At 32.7% G+C, this 17,508-nt stretch overlaps 1 protein-coding gene across 1 annotated transcript in view; it reads right to left on the bottom strand.

Annotated features, from left to right (window-relative positions):
* The window catches only part of LOC118193606 (agrin-like), a 217,236-nt gene that overhangs the window by 86,603 nt on the left and 113,125 nt on the right, over nucleotides 1–17,508 (bottom strand). The window contains exons 6-9 of the mRNA XM_085810646.1: nucleotides 14,758–14,973; nucleotides 8,799–9,011; nucleotides 2,850–2,944; nucleotides 1,546–1,660 (exon numbers count right to left, since the gene is read on the bottom strand). Of these exons, the coding sequence (XP_085666772.1) occupies nucleotides 1,546–1,660; nucleotides 2,850–2,944; nucleotides 8,799–9,011; nucleotides 14,758–14,973 (639 nt within the window). The remainder of the gene's footprint in view (nucleotides 1–1,545; nucleotides 1,661–2,849; nucleotides 2,945–8,798; nucleotides 9,012–14,757; nucleotides 14,974–17,508) is intronic.

Raw genomic sequence — 17,508 nt, 5'->3', positions numbered from 1 at the left:
GAAGGAAAGGGACTTGATTTTGCCAGCAACGGAATTTTGTTTCAAAAGCTAATATTGCGTTTCCATTCTTGTAATACTGAGTTTCTATACACATACACACACACACCATCAGATACACCAAAAAAAAAAAAAAAGCATGAGAAACAATATAATTATTTTATGTTGATTTATAAGATTTTATTTTAATTTATTTTATGTTTACGTAAATTTAAATAAGATGATTTGTACGAAACTATATTTAACCTTAAAAACATTCATTATAAGCATTGTTAGTACCGAACTATACGCTATTCATATTCGGATGTATTGATTTTCGAAACTATGCAATGCTGATGATTAGTTAATGGTATATTTAATAGTTTCCAGATCATATATGATATTTATCATTTTATGAATATCAATAGAAAGTTTTTGCTTCAAAAGAAAGTGCTAAAAGACATCTAATCTGGTGATCTATGGGACACCAAGGTTAGTTAATTAGTTAAAGCCAAACACGTGAGCGATTTGCCAAAGGAAATTATATTTTCGCGGGTGACTTTCGCAAGAGAATTCACACTGATTTATGTTATATATGGAGAAAATCACGAACATCCCTAATGCATTACTAAAAATTTGAACTAAGGTCGAACTATCAGTACATGCGTTTTTGCCCGCTCGGCTACAGATGAGCAGGAAAAGCAACCGTATAGCCATCCACCGACATATTGTCCACCAAAATTCTAGCACAGACTATAAATGATCTTAACCATACAGTGGACCAGATGAATAACATCAATGAATATTAACTGATGAATGCAACATTTTGCATTAAATGTAACAAATATCCTTTTTCAGATACTTGTATTCGTCTTAGGCATCATATTTATCGAACCCTAAAAACCCATTTAAAAATATAGAGAATTTTTTTTTTTACTTTGACTGTACTTAGTGTTTACATCACATTATCAGTACTTAATCTTATCCATATGTTTGCTATTTCAGTACAATAAGGAATTCTTTCTATTCCGTATATTGCAAAAAGCTTGGCTTCAGCCGGAACTTGAACCAAAAGCTCTTTCCAGTGGCAGTTAATTTTGAGTAACTAAAATCACCTTTAGAGACAATTTATACTTTATATGGTGATATAAATCTGAGAACTTTCTCCCTAACTATTGACAGAGAATGCGATCTGACCAAATATGCCCTTCACAGCGTGGAAACCTTTATAAATCTAGCCTAAAAATTGCTTTCATATTTAGCTAAAATATGAAACTGCTATCATTTTCGTTGGTTCATCGTCAACTTACTTATTACTATTCTTTATTTTTTCGCAGCTTAATTAACTTTGAGTGTAAATTACTACTTGTTTTAGTTTATGATGATACAACTTCAGGATTAGCAAGAAAATGCAATGAATAACTAAGATGTCTGTTACAATGGCTATACAAATGTACTCTACGTTTAATCTAATAGATATTGGAAGGCATCGGATTTATTTATAAAAAGAACACGCTTTGAAAAAGGCAAATTTGCATTATTATAATATAGACTTGTTCAAAAACTTACCACAGGGTCCTTTAGTAGCAACGGCTATGTACTCTTGTCGTCTACACGCTTCAATTCGCAATTCACATTCATTTGGATAAGTCACTCCATCAGTTCCGCATACTGGAGCTTCAACCTATATTTTAAACATTTTTCAATGAAACACAGCAGACTCAGATTTAGCAAAGTTTACAAATCACAAAATTTTACACTTTTTTTAATTACAAAATTTTACAAAGCTAAAAGATGGTTTGTAAAAAAAAAAAAAAAAAATTCTGAAAGCTTTCAGATTGTGAATCATGCCTAAAGAGGCGTTTTTGTTATGTTTCATGTGTTACCAAACATCGTGTTCTTCGTACTTCGTTAAAGTTCCAAGTTCCTAATTTGGGCTTACCCGTATTCGAATGGTAGACTACTTTACTCAAAATTTGATGTCTGTAGGTATTGTCATCTTTTCACAATGCGAGAAACATACATACATTCATGCAGGCTCTTTATTATTTAATTTCATTAAATATAATGCAAGTCTCTAATATTTGGTGGCAAAAATTTGAAAAATGAAATGCCATTGCATAGTGGACGACGCAAAATGCCAAAATGAAATTAATAGCCCTTCTGGGAAAATTGCTCCTTTGGGCTAAAACAAAAACTTAAATTTATAATGTCTTCTGAAAAAATAATGGCGGATGTGATCCATAATCTTTGTAAACCACAATACTGGAAAGTATTTAGAGCTCTATAAATTCAATCAATTAATCGATTAAAGTTCAAATATTAGTAGAATTATTTCATATGCCCAAATATTTCAATATTTATATTAAAACGCATGTCCGGAGTTCCGCTGGATCAAAATTTATTAACTATAAATTCTTCCATTTCTGTACGTAAATTCATCACTTTGCTGTATACTGCTTAAAATGACACTTCATTAGTTTTATGGAAAATTTGCTTCCAAAGTAAAAATTTTAAGCACGTGCTGAAATCGCATTTTCTCACGCATGCAATAAAGCATTCCTCGAAAGTCCTAAAACAGAAGACTCACAGCTCTTACACCATCTGAATCGCTTTCAACATATACCAATCCCACCCATTTTATTGCTCACCATCTTAAAAGCGTGACTAAGATTTGGGTGCCACAGGTGAAGTCGTTACCCAGAGCCAAGATAAGCTTTTTGAAAGGCAGAGAATCTAAAGAAATAAACTATATATTCCCTTATAAGAATGTGGGTCATCCGAGGAGTAAAGCTCTCTGGGAAAAGATATTGTCCGCTCAGTGCTGAAAAAAAAACAGGCCGTAAAAGTATAATTAATGTTTATGGACTCACTTTAATGCACACTTCTGGGCAGACACAGCTAGTTGCTCCTCGTCCAAAGCTTTCACAGACGGCATAAAAATCACACTGTTGGGCGTAGCAAGCATCTAAAAGGAGAGAAAGAAACGGTTTACGATAAATTTTCTACCGATGCATAAAATGCTGCAGAGTGTTTTAGGAGCTGGGAAGAATGTCTTATTACCAAACGTAATAAATGGATAGATAGATGCAAGGGATAGTGAATTTTTTGGTTATGCTTACTTCAGATTTTTAAATGATAGCTAAACTTTTTTGTTTGCAAATTTCTTGGAGTTTCAATAATATTGTGAACGTATGAATCAGAAATTCATAATATCTTTTAATATCAAAGCATGAAGTTTTATCAATTAGAAAATAGTTAAATTCGGAAGCTTTATATTATTCAATCTTATGTGCAAATTAAATGCATTTCTCGGGTTTAAACACAGGAATTAGAAATTACCTTCCTGCGACTTCAAGGTCAAACAATTTTAAAGCATACAAATTTGACAGTATCTTTTTTTTTGTGTGTGTGTGTGTTGCATTGTGTGTTTTATGAAAATGCCCTGATTATGTGCAGATTAAATATATTTCTTGGGACTAAATAGCACTGAGAACAAACACATGAATTAAAATTTCCATTCCTGCAATCACAAAGTCAAATAATTTCAAAGCATGCAATTTTGATAATAACTAACTTTTTTTTCAATTGCTCATTTTGAATAAACATTAGCTCAAAATCATGTTCTTCACTCTTTTTCACAATTTAAATGCATTTTCTCTTTCGTTTTATTATAAGGATTATACGCAAGTCTTGAACTTATTACACTAATGACACTTAAACGCTTAAAATCTACCACAATAGGCAGACTGAGGCGATTTTATATGTTCAACATATTAAGTAAACTCTTATGGTTAATTAAAATAGTTTAGAGTTCTAACAATGAGGTTCTAACAAAATCTTAAGAAAAGGAAAATTTAGCAACAGACAGGCTTCACATTACACCAAACATGATTCGTGGTGCAGTTCAGTCTTTAGAAACATGCGGTTACTGCTTTAAAACACTATACTTCAAAATTAAAGATTTAAAGGTATTATTATCTCTGCAATCACGAGAAAGAAGATGATAATATCCCGCAATTTTTTTTAATTCAATGTCTCTCGAACTTAAATAATTTCCCTTTGTTGCCTTCATATTTTCTGCAACGGAAAGAAAACCTTTGCTACCTAGACAATTTATGGCAACTTAAAGCTAATTATAGCAAGATAATAAATAATATTCAACATTTTAAGATGGTGGTATTTAGTTGCATGTGTATCGGTAAATGGAAGCGAAGCAAAAGCTCTCGGAAGACGAAGAAGATAAATTATTTGGTTAAGTAATTAAGGCAAAGTATACCAGGATTATATTAATGATACGGGAGCCTTCGTATGAAATTTTCTGAAGGAAAGTGGCTTGTATTTATTTCACAGATTGAGAAAAACAAGTAAACCTATGCAGCCAGCTCGCTCGATGGGAGCTGAACAGGAATTAAACTACCAGTTTTCGGTGGTTTTTTTACGTTTTACCCATTCGGCCAATCATAGGTTCTGGATACCAGCTTACACTGGTAGACGCTATTGATGACACAATGGATAATTCGATTAAATCGTAAGCGTTTCTGGCAGATACAGAAATTATCAGTTGCATCCAAATTAAATTTTTTATTTCTTGAAAGTAATTTAAAATTATACATATTACTTCAGTTATTATCTTTTTCCCTTAAATGCCAACAATTTTAGCATATTATTTTAAGTCTTCCCTAATTCCTTTGTTTAATATCTTTAACTTTTCCAGAAGCGTGATCGAGAACAAATCAGTGACAATATCGAGAAGCCCCAAGGAAAATGTCAACAAAGAAATGCCTTAAATATAAACAGTTTTAGCTTATTATCCAGGTATTTCCTAATTCCTTTGTTTAATATTTTTAATTTTTCCAGGAGGGTGATTGAGAAGAACAAATTAATGACAATATCAAGAAGCCTCAAAGAAGCGTATAAAGAAGGCAAATCATAATAATTGGAAGAAAACGAAGGAAAGTAGAAAATAATAACAGGGAAGGCTATATTTATAACGTAAAAAATTCAGTAAATGTATCCATTATACCAGTGCTCCGCAACCGGTGTGCCGTGGCACACTGTTGTGCCATGAGTAGGATATAGGTGAGCCGCAATCAAATACATGTATTTGACATTTTGCAATTTTTTATCATGTATTTAATACACAATGACAATTTTTTTCCTTAATAATGTCTATTTTAAATGTTTTTATATATTTCACTGTTGTGTGGTTGTGTGTGTGATTGTAAGTGTGTCAGCATTTGAATTTTTTCGGCACTTCCTTGATAACTCGGAACTCTTTGGTGTACCACGAAATTCCAGAAAGATTTTTTGTGCGTCGCAGGTGAGAAAAGGTTGCGGAGCACTGCATTATACTGTGCATGGGAAATATTTTGAATGTTTCAGTTCAAAACGTCCTTCTCCAAGAAGCTAATATACACTCAAATGCTTCGAAGAATTTTTGTATTAATACAGTTGGAAACTACAATATCGCCATATACTCAAACGTAAAATGGCTTCATATATTGGATGATTCTGGGAATATGAAGGCACTTTACATGGCTGCAGGTAAGATAGCCTCATATATATATATTATATGCTTTAAATGCTAAGATAAAGTATTTTCTCCCTCTTATCAGCATGCCTTCGTGGTTTAACGGTAGCACATTCAGCGGGTATTCGAGAGGTCCAGGTTCGAGTCCCGGCGAAGGCACAGCTCATTTTTCAAGTCTCCAGCATCGAAAAACCTAATGTTTCTACAGAGGTGCCTGAACTGAAAGGTGGTAGACAAAAATTCGTCCCCACCAAGATTTGGCAATTGAGTCTCCTAATCCATAGTCGCCCTTTAAAAGGGAAAGTATATAAGGTATTTTCTCCTTCCTTTCAGCATGAATTAGTGGTGTAACGTTAGCACAATCAGCGCGTATTCAAGAGTTCCACATTCGAGTCCCTGAGAGGGTATTCCTCATTTTTCATCTACTGCTTCAAAATGACCAAATAACTCTACAAGCTGAGCATATAAGACAAATAAGGTCTCCAGAAAGATATTTTAAGGAAAGAAGTTTCGTTATTCGAGCTAATGTAACACTAATAACTTACTTACTTAGAAACTGAAGTTAATTGAACTATCAAACTTTTAATTTAATTTTACATTATATTTCCTCTAAAATGTGTTTAAATATGTTATACGTGTGTATTAAGTGCATATACAGTTACTCCAAATTATACACATGATAATTATAAAGATTTATAAATACTATATTTTTGATTTTTTGGGAAACAAGTAAGAATATGATAAAAAATAGAATTTTTTAAAAGTACAACTTTCTTCAAATAGTTGTTTAATTCAGCTTTACATTAAAAACAGCCTCTTAAAAAATGTTGGTTCTGTACAGAAGAGAAAAAAATTGCAAAGTTTAGTGTTATGTGATTGTTTGCATTGCAAAGTTTAGCATTATTCATTAAACACTATTCTAGTAATTAAGACATTCTAGTAATTAAGACATTCTAGTAATTAAGACATTATAGTAATTAAGACTATTCTAGTCTTCGTTAAAGCACTGGTTTCTCTAAATACCGGTTGATGTGGTAGGTAAAAGACTGATTTACCAATAGGTATATTTTCATCTGACACTTTCTCAATAATATCTTGCTTGGGATAATCATATAATATTTCACTATATGTAGAAAAACTGTGTTTTGTCATAATTCAATCGCTTTGCAAGAGTTTTTAATGTATTTTCCGCTACTCGGAAATTATCAGCTAATTCACTGCAGTCCCTTTTTCAAGGTAAAGTAACCTCGTAGCGACCAGCTTTAAAAGAAACTATCTTAAGTATTTCCAATGCTTTGTCTTCCTCATGACAATAAGGATCATCTTTAATTCCTAATAATTCTAGTTCGAAACACATTTTCAATTCAATCTCTGAATTATCATTTATTGACCCACAATACGATATATTATTTCGTCATGAATCATTTATTAATACAAGAGTTTCCAACTGAACGTTTTCTTTTAAAAATTTCCACTTGTGACGTTCTTGTATGATCTTTAAGAAATTCTATAAGATCTGTTAAATTAGGCAAATTCTCTTTCTCAAATTTTCTTTCCCACCATATTTTGGTGTTAGGATCTAATTTTTGCCCTAAAATGTATGCAAATACATTAGAAGAAAACTCTTTAACACTCTGTCTCAATGAATACGAAGGCAGTAGATAAAATCACGTTTTTCCCACTATTAGTACCCGTAGCAGCTGTACAGGTTTCGTTTTGAGTTTTAGCTTTAAATGCAGATGCATGTACATTTAACGTATTTCTGTTTTGATCACCCAACTCCTGATCTGAAGTGTCTGCTCTTTCTACTATGGTACCAACGGAATTATTTTCGTTTTGATAACATAGAGAAAGCTATGTTTTTTTCTTACACTTCTTGCACAAGTAATTAGAACGGCAATTTCTCACATTATGCAAATTAAAACAACAAAAACATAGATTATGTTTTTTCATAAATTTTACCCTTTATTTCACACTTAAATTCTGAAATTTATGTGTCAAAATACTCAGTTTCCAGGAAATCCAAAATCAAGCTTCTAATGTAAGGATTATAAAGAGTTTATATATCTTGAAAGCAATAACATTCTGAAAAGTTTCGTGCCTAGATAATATCAAATAACTTAGACGTATCATATCTTCTGTGATAAGAAAAAGTGTTACGCCATATCTTATAAAGATTTTTTTGCCATAATGTTTAGAAACCTTTATTTTATATTTGCGTATTTACAGGAATATTTAAGGTGAACAATTAAAGTGAGATAAACCTTTACCTCGTAACCAGGTTTAGTAAGAAGTAAACTTCAAATAAAATATTGAATTGAAACTACAATGTTTGGCATTCTTTCTTAAACATAATATTCACGTAACATTATTAAAAGTCAATTCCAGTGTTCTACATTTAATCCAAGTAAAAATAAAGATTATTATCCTCAAAATCTAAAATGTTCGTTACTCTTAAATTTACATGGAATGATGGAATGAATGCAGAGAAATTGCCGAGTGTTGATTTCTCAATATATTTTTATGTAGTGTTACGAATTTTGTATTTAGATAGCTACATTTAGTAGAATTGTAATTAAAATTGTTTTATTCCTCGTGAAATGCAGCGCGTGATAAATTTTAAGAGAAAGCTACGCCGAAAAATTAAAAATATAAGAGCACGTGCACTTAACATTGAATAAATGGATATCTCTTTTATTTTTATCGAAATTGTATAAATGTAATTGACTACTGTGTTAGCTGTAACGGTAATTCCATCCTTTTGTTGGTTTCCAGAAATCTGGAGAAGCAAAGAAATTACTAGAACTCTCTCGCGACCGATTGAAAGCTTTGAAATGCCAGAGAGAGACATCTCAGTTCAGTTTCTGTTTAGTTAGCTGCTGTTGTTATTGTTGATCGCATTAGCTTTCTCTGTGCTGTGCTTTGCGTTCTATTTAACGTTTTTAGTAGTTTAAAGTATAACTACTGATTATTACTGCGTGATATTGTGAACACTTGTACGAATATTTCTGAGAAAAATTCCAGCGTTTTGTTATATTTCTTTTGCTAAGAACAAATTTTATTAACCTTTTATCGGACTTGTTCATTCAATCTATTACAAACCCGTACGCACGCAGCAAGTTATACAGGGAAAAATTGATTTTTTTATCGATGTACAGTTAACGTATTTACATATGAATATCCATGAGCATTTTCGAATACTAAGTTATGAATTAAGATTAAACAGAAATGAAATATTATTTGTAACATACTCGTTTTTGTACCTAGGCGTATTTTAACGAATACTTACTACAAAGACCATCGTGAGCAATAATAATATCAGATTTTTGTTCGCAGGCTTCCCGTTTCAACTTGCATGCATTCGTATAAGAAATTCCATCTGTGCCACAGAATGGCTCGAATTCTTCAGCACAAGTTGGGCATTCACAAACAGGTTGCCCATTTTTCACCACACACATGGCACCATAGGAGCAGTGATGAGTGTGGCACGGTGTATGCTCACCTGAAACAGAATTTATATTCATTTTGCTGCCATTTAGTTCTAAAAAATACAATAATCAGTTGAAATTTCACTGCTGTAGCAGTCATAAATTTCTAATATCATTTTTATTTGAAAAAAACGCCTATATGAAAAGTAGGCACAAAAAAAAATTTAAAAACTTGTATTTAGCGTAAATTTAATTGAAATTCTATCGATTTGCAGAGCGAACAGATACAGCTCCCTCTCCATCAGCGAGTCTACGACAGTATACAAAAAAAAAAAAAAAAAAAACGCCAATTTATACCAAAAATTTCCACCAAACACTAGGTTGTTCCTTTGCCTAATTTTAAGTTTTACATTAGCGTGTTTTTTTTTTCTTTTGATCCATATATTAATTTTAAAAGCTTATATATAATGCTGCTATTTACAAAAAATAGTAATAATGATAATTATGAAAGTAATTTCCTTTCACTGTAGAAACATTAGGTTATTTCGAAACCAGAGAGATGCAAAATGAGCAGTGCCCTCACCGGGAATTGAACCACGGACCTCTCGAATACGCGCCGAGCGTGCAGACTACTACACTACGAAGAAATGCTAAGAAATACTTTATATACTCTCTTTTCAAAGGTCGGCTGAGTATTAGGGGACCTTAGTCCTCAAATCCCAGGGGTGGAGAATCATCAGCCACCATCCTTTTAGTTCGGGCACCACTATAGAGACATTAGGTTATTTTTGAATTTCTCATACTGATATCATAAGGAAGAAGATAAGGAAGAAGTGAAAAATGAGCAACGCCTTTCCCGGGAATCAAGCCACGGACCTCTGGAATACGGGCCCAGCCTGCAGACCACTACACTACGAAGATATGCCAAGAAGGCGGGAGAAATACCTTATATCACTATTCATTTTAACGTTAAGTGTGTAACATGTTTTCTATCTATTAATTCGTATTAAGTATTAAACTTTACTTTTAAAAGAGTTATAAGGTATTTCTCCCACTTCCCTAGCGTGCCTTCGTGGTGTAACGGTAGCACACTGAGCCGGTATTCCAGAGGTCCGTGGTTTGATTCCCGGCGAAGGCGGTTGCATATTTTTTATCTTTTCTGCTTCCAGTTAACCTAATGTCTCTACAAGTGGCGCCCGGATTAAAAGGGTTGTGGATGATGATTCTCCGCACCCAGGATTTGGCGACTAGGTCCCCTAAAACCCTAGTCGCCCTTTAAAAAGGGGAGTATATAAGGTATTTCTCCCACTTCCCTAGCGTGCTTTCGTGGTGTAACGGTAGCACGCTGGGCCGGTATTCCAGAGATCCGTGGTTTGATTCCCGGCGAAGGCGGTTGCCTATTTTTCATCTTTTCTGCTTCCAATTAACCTAATGACTCTACAGAGTTAACTTAAATTGTTCAAAATTTTAAAGGCAAGCTTAAGCATATAAAGTACTATTAGTAGTTTAAGTAGGTTAATTCATTTTCTTAAATGTTATCATTGGGAAAATATACATTATTTTTGCAATATTTTCGATTAACTAAACAACTTTGATTCCAGGTTTTGAACTTTTCCTGAATTTAATTCAACTTTGTACAGAAGTATCATATGGAGATAAAACGTGTTATTCAGAAGACGCAAACCGAAACACTCAGGGATACTGAATTCTAGCAGTTAGTTGTTTTAGATTTTTATTGCCATAATTTCTCATACTGATATCATCTGTGGGTGAAATGGTCCTTATCCAAGCAGTCTGGCACAATGACTGTAAGCGGGTAAGTGTATAACTTTTATAGTTAACAAAATGAAGTGGATGGGAATTGCTTAGATTAGTTAACATTCCCCTTGACAGATTCCGAATCACTACTTTACCGAAAGAATAGTCTGGTCCCTGTCGGCGCAAATGTTAAAATATTTATCTACAATCCACTTGTTAATTACAGAAATAAAAACCAAAGACAATGGATTTAAGTAAAATTTCTATTCAGAGGTACGATTTGGTTGACTTACAGATAAAACTAAAACCCAAGTAGTAGTGCCTGAACATTTTATGGCAGTATCAGTAACAGAAACTAAATACATCTTTGTAAGACCCTCAGACCCATTCCCCCGGGCTGCTCTTCTTCAAAATCGGGAGGGGGGACTGATCAGAGTGGTACTGTCCAAAGCCCAAAGCCCATACCTGCCCAAGGCCAACGACAATGTTGCCTCCTTGCCACGATGAATTTAACGGGCTTGCTGTGATACCAAATAAGCGAGATTCGTCAGAAAAATAACATATATATCCTTATTATATCCTACTTTGATTTGAAATATAAAAAACAGCCTCCAGAATTTAAAATATAGAAAAAATGAACCAAAACTCGATAATAGTCATCAATTCCACCATGCAGTTCATTATTCTTGCTCTCGAACGTAAATTAATGTCCCAAATTTATAAATGAAGCCCAGGAACTTTGCTTTGCATTTCAAAATGTATTTGAAATAAATTTCTATCTCTGTATATTTATACTATTATTACAAAACCACTCTCAATTTTTAAGATTTCCTTATTTTAAATTGCTGCTATATCATGATAAGAGAATAAATTATAATTATATGTTTTGAAATATATACACATCTTGTATATATATATTGTTCGAAAATATGGTATACACTTGAAAAAAATTATAAAGATTAATGATACATAAGTAAACAATTGTTATTAAGTGTTCCTACAAAATTAAACCCTTATTGTCAAGTATCCGTATAACTAATTCATTACTTCAGGCTGCAGCATGTTTAGAGAGCTTTCATTTAAATATTTATTAAAATAAATGAGTTACACTGTAAAATTTCAAACACAATGAACGTAATTTTTTAATGCATTTTCCCTGTCAGAAAATATTACAGGTAAACAGCTAATATTTTATATTTCTGTACCTTGAAATAAAATTATTTATTTAAAACTATGAATGACATCTTGATGTTGTATTATGTAAAATATAACAACATATATCGAACCATAATATGCAAAACTTTGCTATGATGTTATTAATATTTTTCGAAATCTAACTTAAACTACATTTTTCAGTTCAGAAATGTAACTGCAGAATTTGATTACCCGAAATCTTTCAAAATCAATAAATAAGACTTCTTCCAGCACGGCGAAACCTAAAATTTTTGTTCTGACTTATAAACTTGCTTTGAGTTATCTTGTTAAAAGACACGTCAGAACAGTAACCATTTTTTGTCGAAATTTTGTTTCCAAGTTCTTATATTTGACATCATGAAATTTCGTAATAAAAACTAGAAGTTTCTTCCGCTAGATGGTGGAAGAAAGGCAATAAAATTTTATATTTATTTCTTACAGTTGCAAAATATTCCTTTAGTGTACGAAATCATACTTTAACGTCACAAAACATTTGAGCTTTATCTATTATTTTGTTAGATTTTGATGTTTCAGAAGCTTCGAATTATAATGGATTTTTCCAATATAAAAACTGTAAATGGATTCTAGCATTCCAATCTACGAAACTAAATCTAAAACTAAATCTATACTTAATATGAATATTAATGACGGAATCATTCTTCAATGTGTTTATCCGTATGCTCGAAGGCAATGAGATTCTAATTGTAAATTTGGAATTCCGTGGAATATATTCAGATGTTTCAAACATTTTAACTAAAATGTAGAGGGTTTGTAGCATTTTATAACTCTTCTATCAAATGCTTCTTATACAAATACTGTGAAGATCATACTTTAAATGAATAAAAAATATTAAATTTACGTAAGTGCTATTCTGTAGCCTCATAAGTTGACTCAAATACTGCCTCCATCTTCTGTATCGATATCGTGCGCCAGGGATGTGATATGAGTCAAAAACATGGCTACATGTTTGAAGTAAAGGTAGTGTAATTCACTGTAGAAGGAAATAGGATTGTACGTGTAGTATATATGTTACCGACAAAGTATGAAACGCCGGCATTCTATAGAATGCCTAGGCCTTCTATATAATGCCGGACGTTTTAAGGCCATTTATGAAATATAAGAATTATTACATCCTTTTCTTAGGCATTGCATGTAGTACCTAAGCATTCTATAGAATAACAAATGCTCTTTAGCCAAAGTATGGAAAAAAGGTTATGATAAGGCTATTATTTAATATACGTTCATTCCTCAAAAGTACTAATGGGCCCACCACCGGCCGAGCGATAAAGACGCTTAACACTGGTAGTTCGGTCCGAATCCCGCGAACGGGCTGGCTGCGTGGGCGTTTTCGTGGTTTTCCCATGTGTAACGTATATACGAGCCAGTTTCTCTTAGAAAGTCCTCCACGAAGGCATTCCTCTCTTTAGTCAGATAGCTCTCATGTGCTTTGCCATAATTGAATAATCCAATCCAATCCAAAAGTACAAATGTTATTTTGAAAATTAATGAAAGAGTGCCATTAAAAACTGTTATTTAAAATATGTAAAAAAATAGAGAGATGATCTTGATATAACATAATAAATTTGTATTTTCTATCTGGCTGAGACTGGGAATCAGTAAGATCTACCTGACAGCGGAAATAAATTCAGAAACAATCAATAAGTTTCCTTTTTAATAACCTTTTGTTTTTTTCCGGCAGGGTTTACAAAGGTGGTTGTACAGTTCAATATCATTATGGGTAACGTTTTTGTATTTGATTGATTGAAAGTTATTTCAACATTGTGTCACGTCTTCCGTGTCCAGTACTCAAATGAGTATTCATGAACGGGAAGTAACTCCATGACGTAATACTGTACAGTATTGACGCTTTCTTTAACAGGGCAAATGAATGGACTTTTGTTTTCCACAAACATCACATCCTAGCGATTCAGCGGCCAGTAGTCCGGTGGTTCCTCCTTAGTAGTCATTTTGGCTTTTTTACATCATTTCTTAACTTCTGGTAAGTAGTTTCGGTTCTTCGAAACGAATCGGAAATGCATTTCATATTTTGCCGGTTTGTCATTTTTCATTCTAGAGAACGCCTAGGAAATGTGTGAAAAATGAAGCGTTTCATACATTGCCGTCTTAGGCATTATATACAATGCTTAGGCATTCTTTTGAATGCAAGGCATTGCCAACATCATATACATGGTAGATGTCGGCAATGCCTTTTTGTCGGATTTTCAAGCTTCGCCGACATCATATACATGGTAGAAGGAAAGTGTTTCAGATTTAATATTATACCGATATGCAGCTCAAACCCCCGTTTTTTTATTCGATATTGTTAAGAATTATGTAGCCGAGCTTATATCATTAGGCAAGATGGCGATGAGCACGTAGCACTAGTCCAAGTTGCAAAATGAGCATTTACGCTTGCAATCGTCCATTTTGCAATTCCCATGAAATAACAGAAATACAGTTTTGTTCAAAGTTTTAAAAGAGTTTCCATTTATTCAAGCTTTTCCAAATTTTGAATTAAAATTATTACTTTATTACAGTTTAACTTTTTTTATGTTTCTAGAGTAACACAAGCAAGAACAAATGAAAAAAAAAGGGGGGGAATCGTTTTTTCTCCCATCGTAATTCTTACCAAGAATTAAATTCCTACAAAAACTAATTATGTTTGAAATTTTTTATTTCGTTTGAAACAAGATATTTCAAAACTGTGAATTAATATCTCAAAGATGATTTTTTTCCCTTACTCACATTTAAAAATCGGTAGAAAAAAATGTATTTCTCTTTCTAGAATAATAAAAATACGAACTTATTACAGAAATTTAATTACATTTCCCAAAATTAAATAGAGCGAAATCAATCATATCGATTTACCGCATTCTCCTTTGTGCACAACTGTAAGTTCTTGCCTTAAGAGACACGATTGCCTCTTTAACGCGCATTCGTTGTCGTAAGTTCTTCCATTAGAGCCGCATACTGGTTGCATTTTTGGTTCGCATACTTGTGGGCATTGACAAGAAGCTATTCCAAATCTGTCAATGTCGCATTCTTGACCAGGACCGCATCTGATGAGGTCACAAGGGTTCGAACCTGAAAAAATAATTACAAAATTAGGAAGTAAAATTATTGTAAATTAAAGAATACTGGAATTATTAATTGGAACGAAAAGAAAACTGAAAAGTTACTAATGACATTTTTGAAGTAGTAGGGATACGTTTGGACTCCAGCTTATAAAATACACTAAAATTTTCAATAAAATATTATGCACTTTAAAATCTCTACTATTAAAAAGCTGCGTGAGACTGTTTGTTTGTTTGTGGCATTATTTCTTCCGGAACAGCGGGGAATTGAGTTTCGAGAGAGGTACCCCAGGATTCCAAAAATTTGTGGGAAGCCATTTTGACCATTATCATTTTCGTACGGCTTTAAATCAGCCGAGCTATTAATTAAAAACTCTAAAAACGTTAATTTTTTTAACGTTATTTAACGTTAATTTTTTTAAACGTTAATTTGCTCTCCTTTTCCGAGAGGCAATTGTCTCGTGAGCTGGAGATAAAAATATGCTTTATTTCGAAATATATTGCCACTTCTCGCTTTAAAGAGGTAGAGTTTTTAATCAAATATTTGTAAATTTTACAAAATAGGAAATAAAAAAAAAAAACTAAAATCTGAAAGGTTTCAGATTTTAAATTACGTCCAAAGAGATGTTAATTTAACATTTTATCTGTTACCTTTAGTTATTAAATACCACGTTCTTCGCACTTAAACCATAAAATTCATTTCAAGAGCAATATCGCAAAATAGTTTTAAATTGAGCATATCCTTTAGAATTTCCAATACACAGTACCGCGCGCTGGAGGTAAAAATGTTTTTTCTGTACAACGTTGCCATGGCTCGCTTTGAAATTCTTGAGTTTGTTAATTAAAAATTCGTTGAAGTTTTGCAAAATATGAAATCGGTAACGAAACAAATTCCAAATTTGGGCTTCCACATGCCCATATTCGCAGTATTATTATGTCATTAAAAGTTCGATGGCTCTATGTACCGTTGTTTTATCACAATGCGAGAAATATGCATACATTTATGCAGATTTGTCATTATTTAATTTCTTCAAATATAATGCAGCACTCTAACATTTGGTGGCAGCAGTTTGAAAAGTGAAATGGTCATTTATAGTGAACCAACATAAAATCGCAAAACGAAAACGATAGTGCTTCAAAGACAAAGCCCCTTTAGACTAAAAATAGCATTGTCAAACATTAAATACATTATTATAATATAAGGTCATATTCAGGCGTGGAAGAAAGTACGCGATTGCATGTGTTCGTAGAAATTTTGGAAAGAAAGAACGAAGCTTAGAAAGAAAGAACGCAATTCATTTAATATTGAAATGTTTTTAGATACTTTCGTTTCAGGTGTACATAGAATATATAAGTTTTGCTTTGGCCGCTCATCTGGTGGGCTTGCAAGCTAGCATTTTATATAATCTGCTATATCTCAACATAAAAAGCATATTTTCTCTACTAGACGAAGTGAATTTAAATACGAATCATTTATTTTAATCTTTCGTTTCAAAGCTGAAATATATTTAAAGTATCAACAGAGGAAAATCAGATTTATAAAAGAATTTTAAGTCAAAATTTGCTCTTTGAGTTGCAGCCATATGAAGATTGATAATTAAGAAACATTTATACTGTATTCGTATTTTACAGAGCAATCTGCGTACGTGACTTTATGTATGCAGTAAAATAATTAATTATTGATTTGGTATGTTGGAAAGTATTTTTCATGAAAAGTTTAGCAAATAATCTTAAATTTGCTTGAAAAAAATTAAATTCTTTCCGAAGCATTTGAAATTACTTTGTTCTTGCCATCATTTCTAGATTTTGCTTTTTTAACGTATAAACCATTTTCTTTTTATTTGTCTACATACCGTTAACTTTATTTATTCATTTGTTTTCAGACTTTGTTTAATATAATGACTCATAATTATTTCCATGGTGCTTGTCGAACATTCCATAGATCTCCAATTCTTTTCATTTTAGTCAAATTTTCAATTTTTTCCAAAATTTTCATAATTTTAGCATAATAGATATTTTTACAAGATTCGAAACTCCCGAAGAAAATTATTTGAAGGGTTGCCTTAGTAAACTGGGGGAATAGTTCATAATTCTACATTATTTGTTTGCATTTGCATTTTGTAGCTCATGTACTTAAAGAAGCTAGAATACGCGCTTGCAAAAGCATGAACTATTCGCTACACAACATCTTGAATCTGCACATCAGATTTGACAAACACGATACTTCTTTACATATTAAGATAAATGCATAGTATGTAGAACTTTATAAATAGTTGTAGTGTCATTATTAACTCCTTAGGCCCACCAGCGGCCGAGCGGTAAAGTCGCTGAACACTGGTAGTTCGGTCCGAGGTTCGAATCCCGCGAACGGGCTGGCTGCATGGGCGTTTTCGTGGTTTTCCCCATGTGTAACGTGTATACGAGCCAGTTTCCCTTAGAAAGTCCTCCACGAAGGCATCCCTCCCCTTAGGCAGATAGCCCTCGAGGCTTTGCCATAATCACACACACACACACATTATTAACTACTTAATAATCTTCATAGACC

Source organism: Stegodyphus dumicola, chromosome 2 (genome assembly GCF_044657685.1).
Source record: "Stegodyphus dumicola isolate Sdum_Otavi_A_Nest chromosome 2, ASM4465768v1".
NCBI lineage: Eukaryota > Metazoa > Arthropoda > Arachnida > Araneae > Eresidae > Stegodyphus > Stegodyphus dumicola.
The sequence above is the reverse complement of the archived record's forward strand: the minus strand, read 5'-3'. Positions and strand labels throughout refer to the sequence as shown.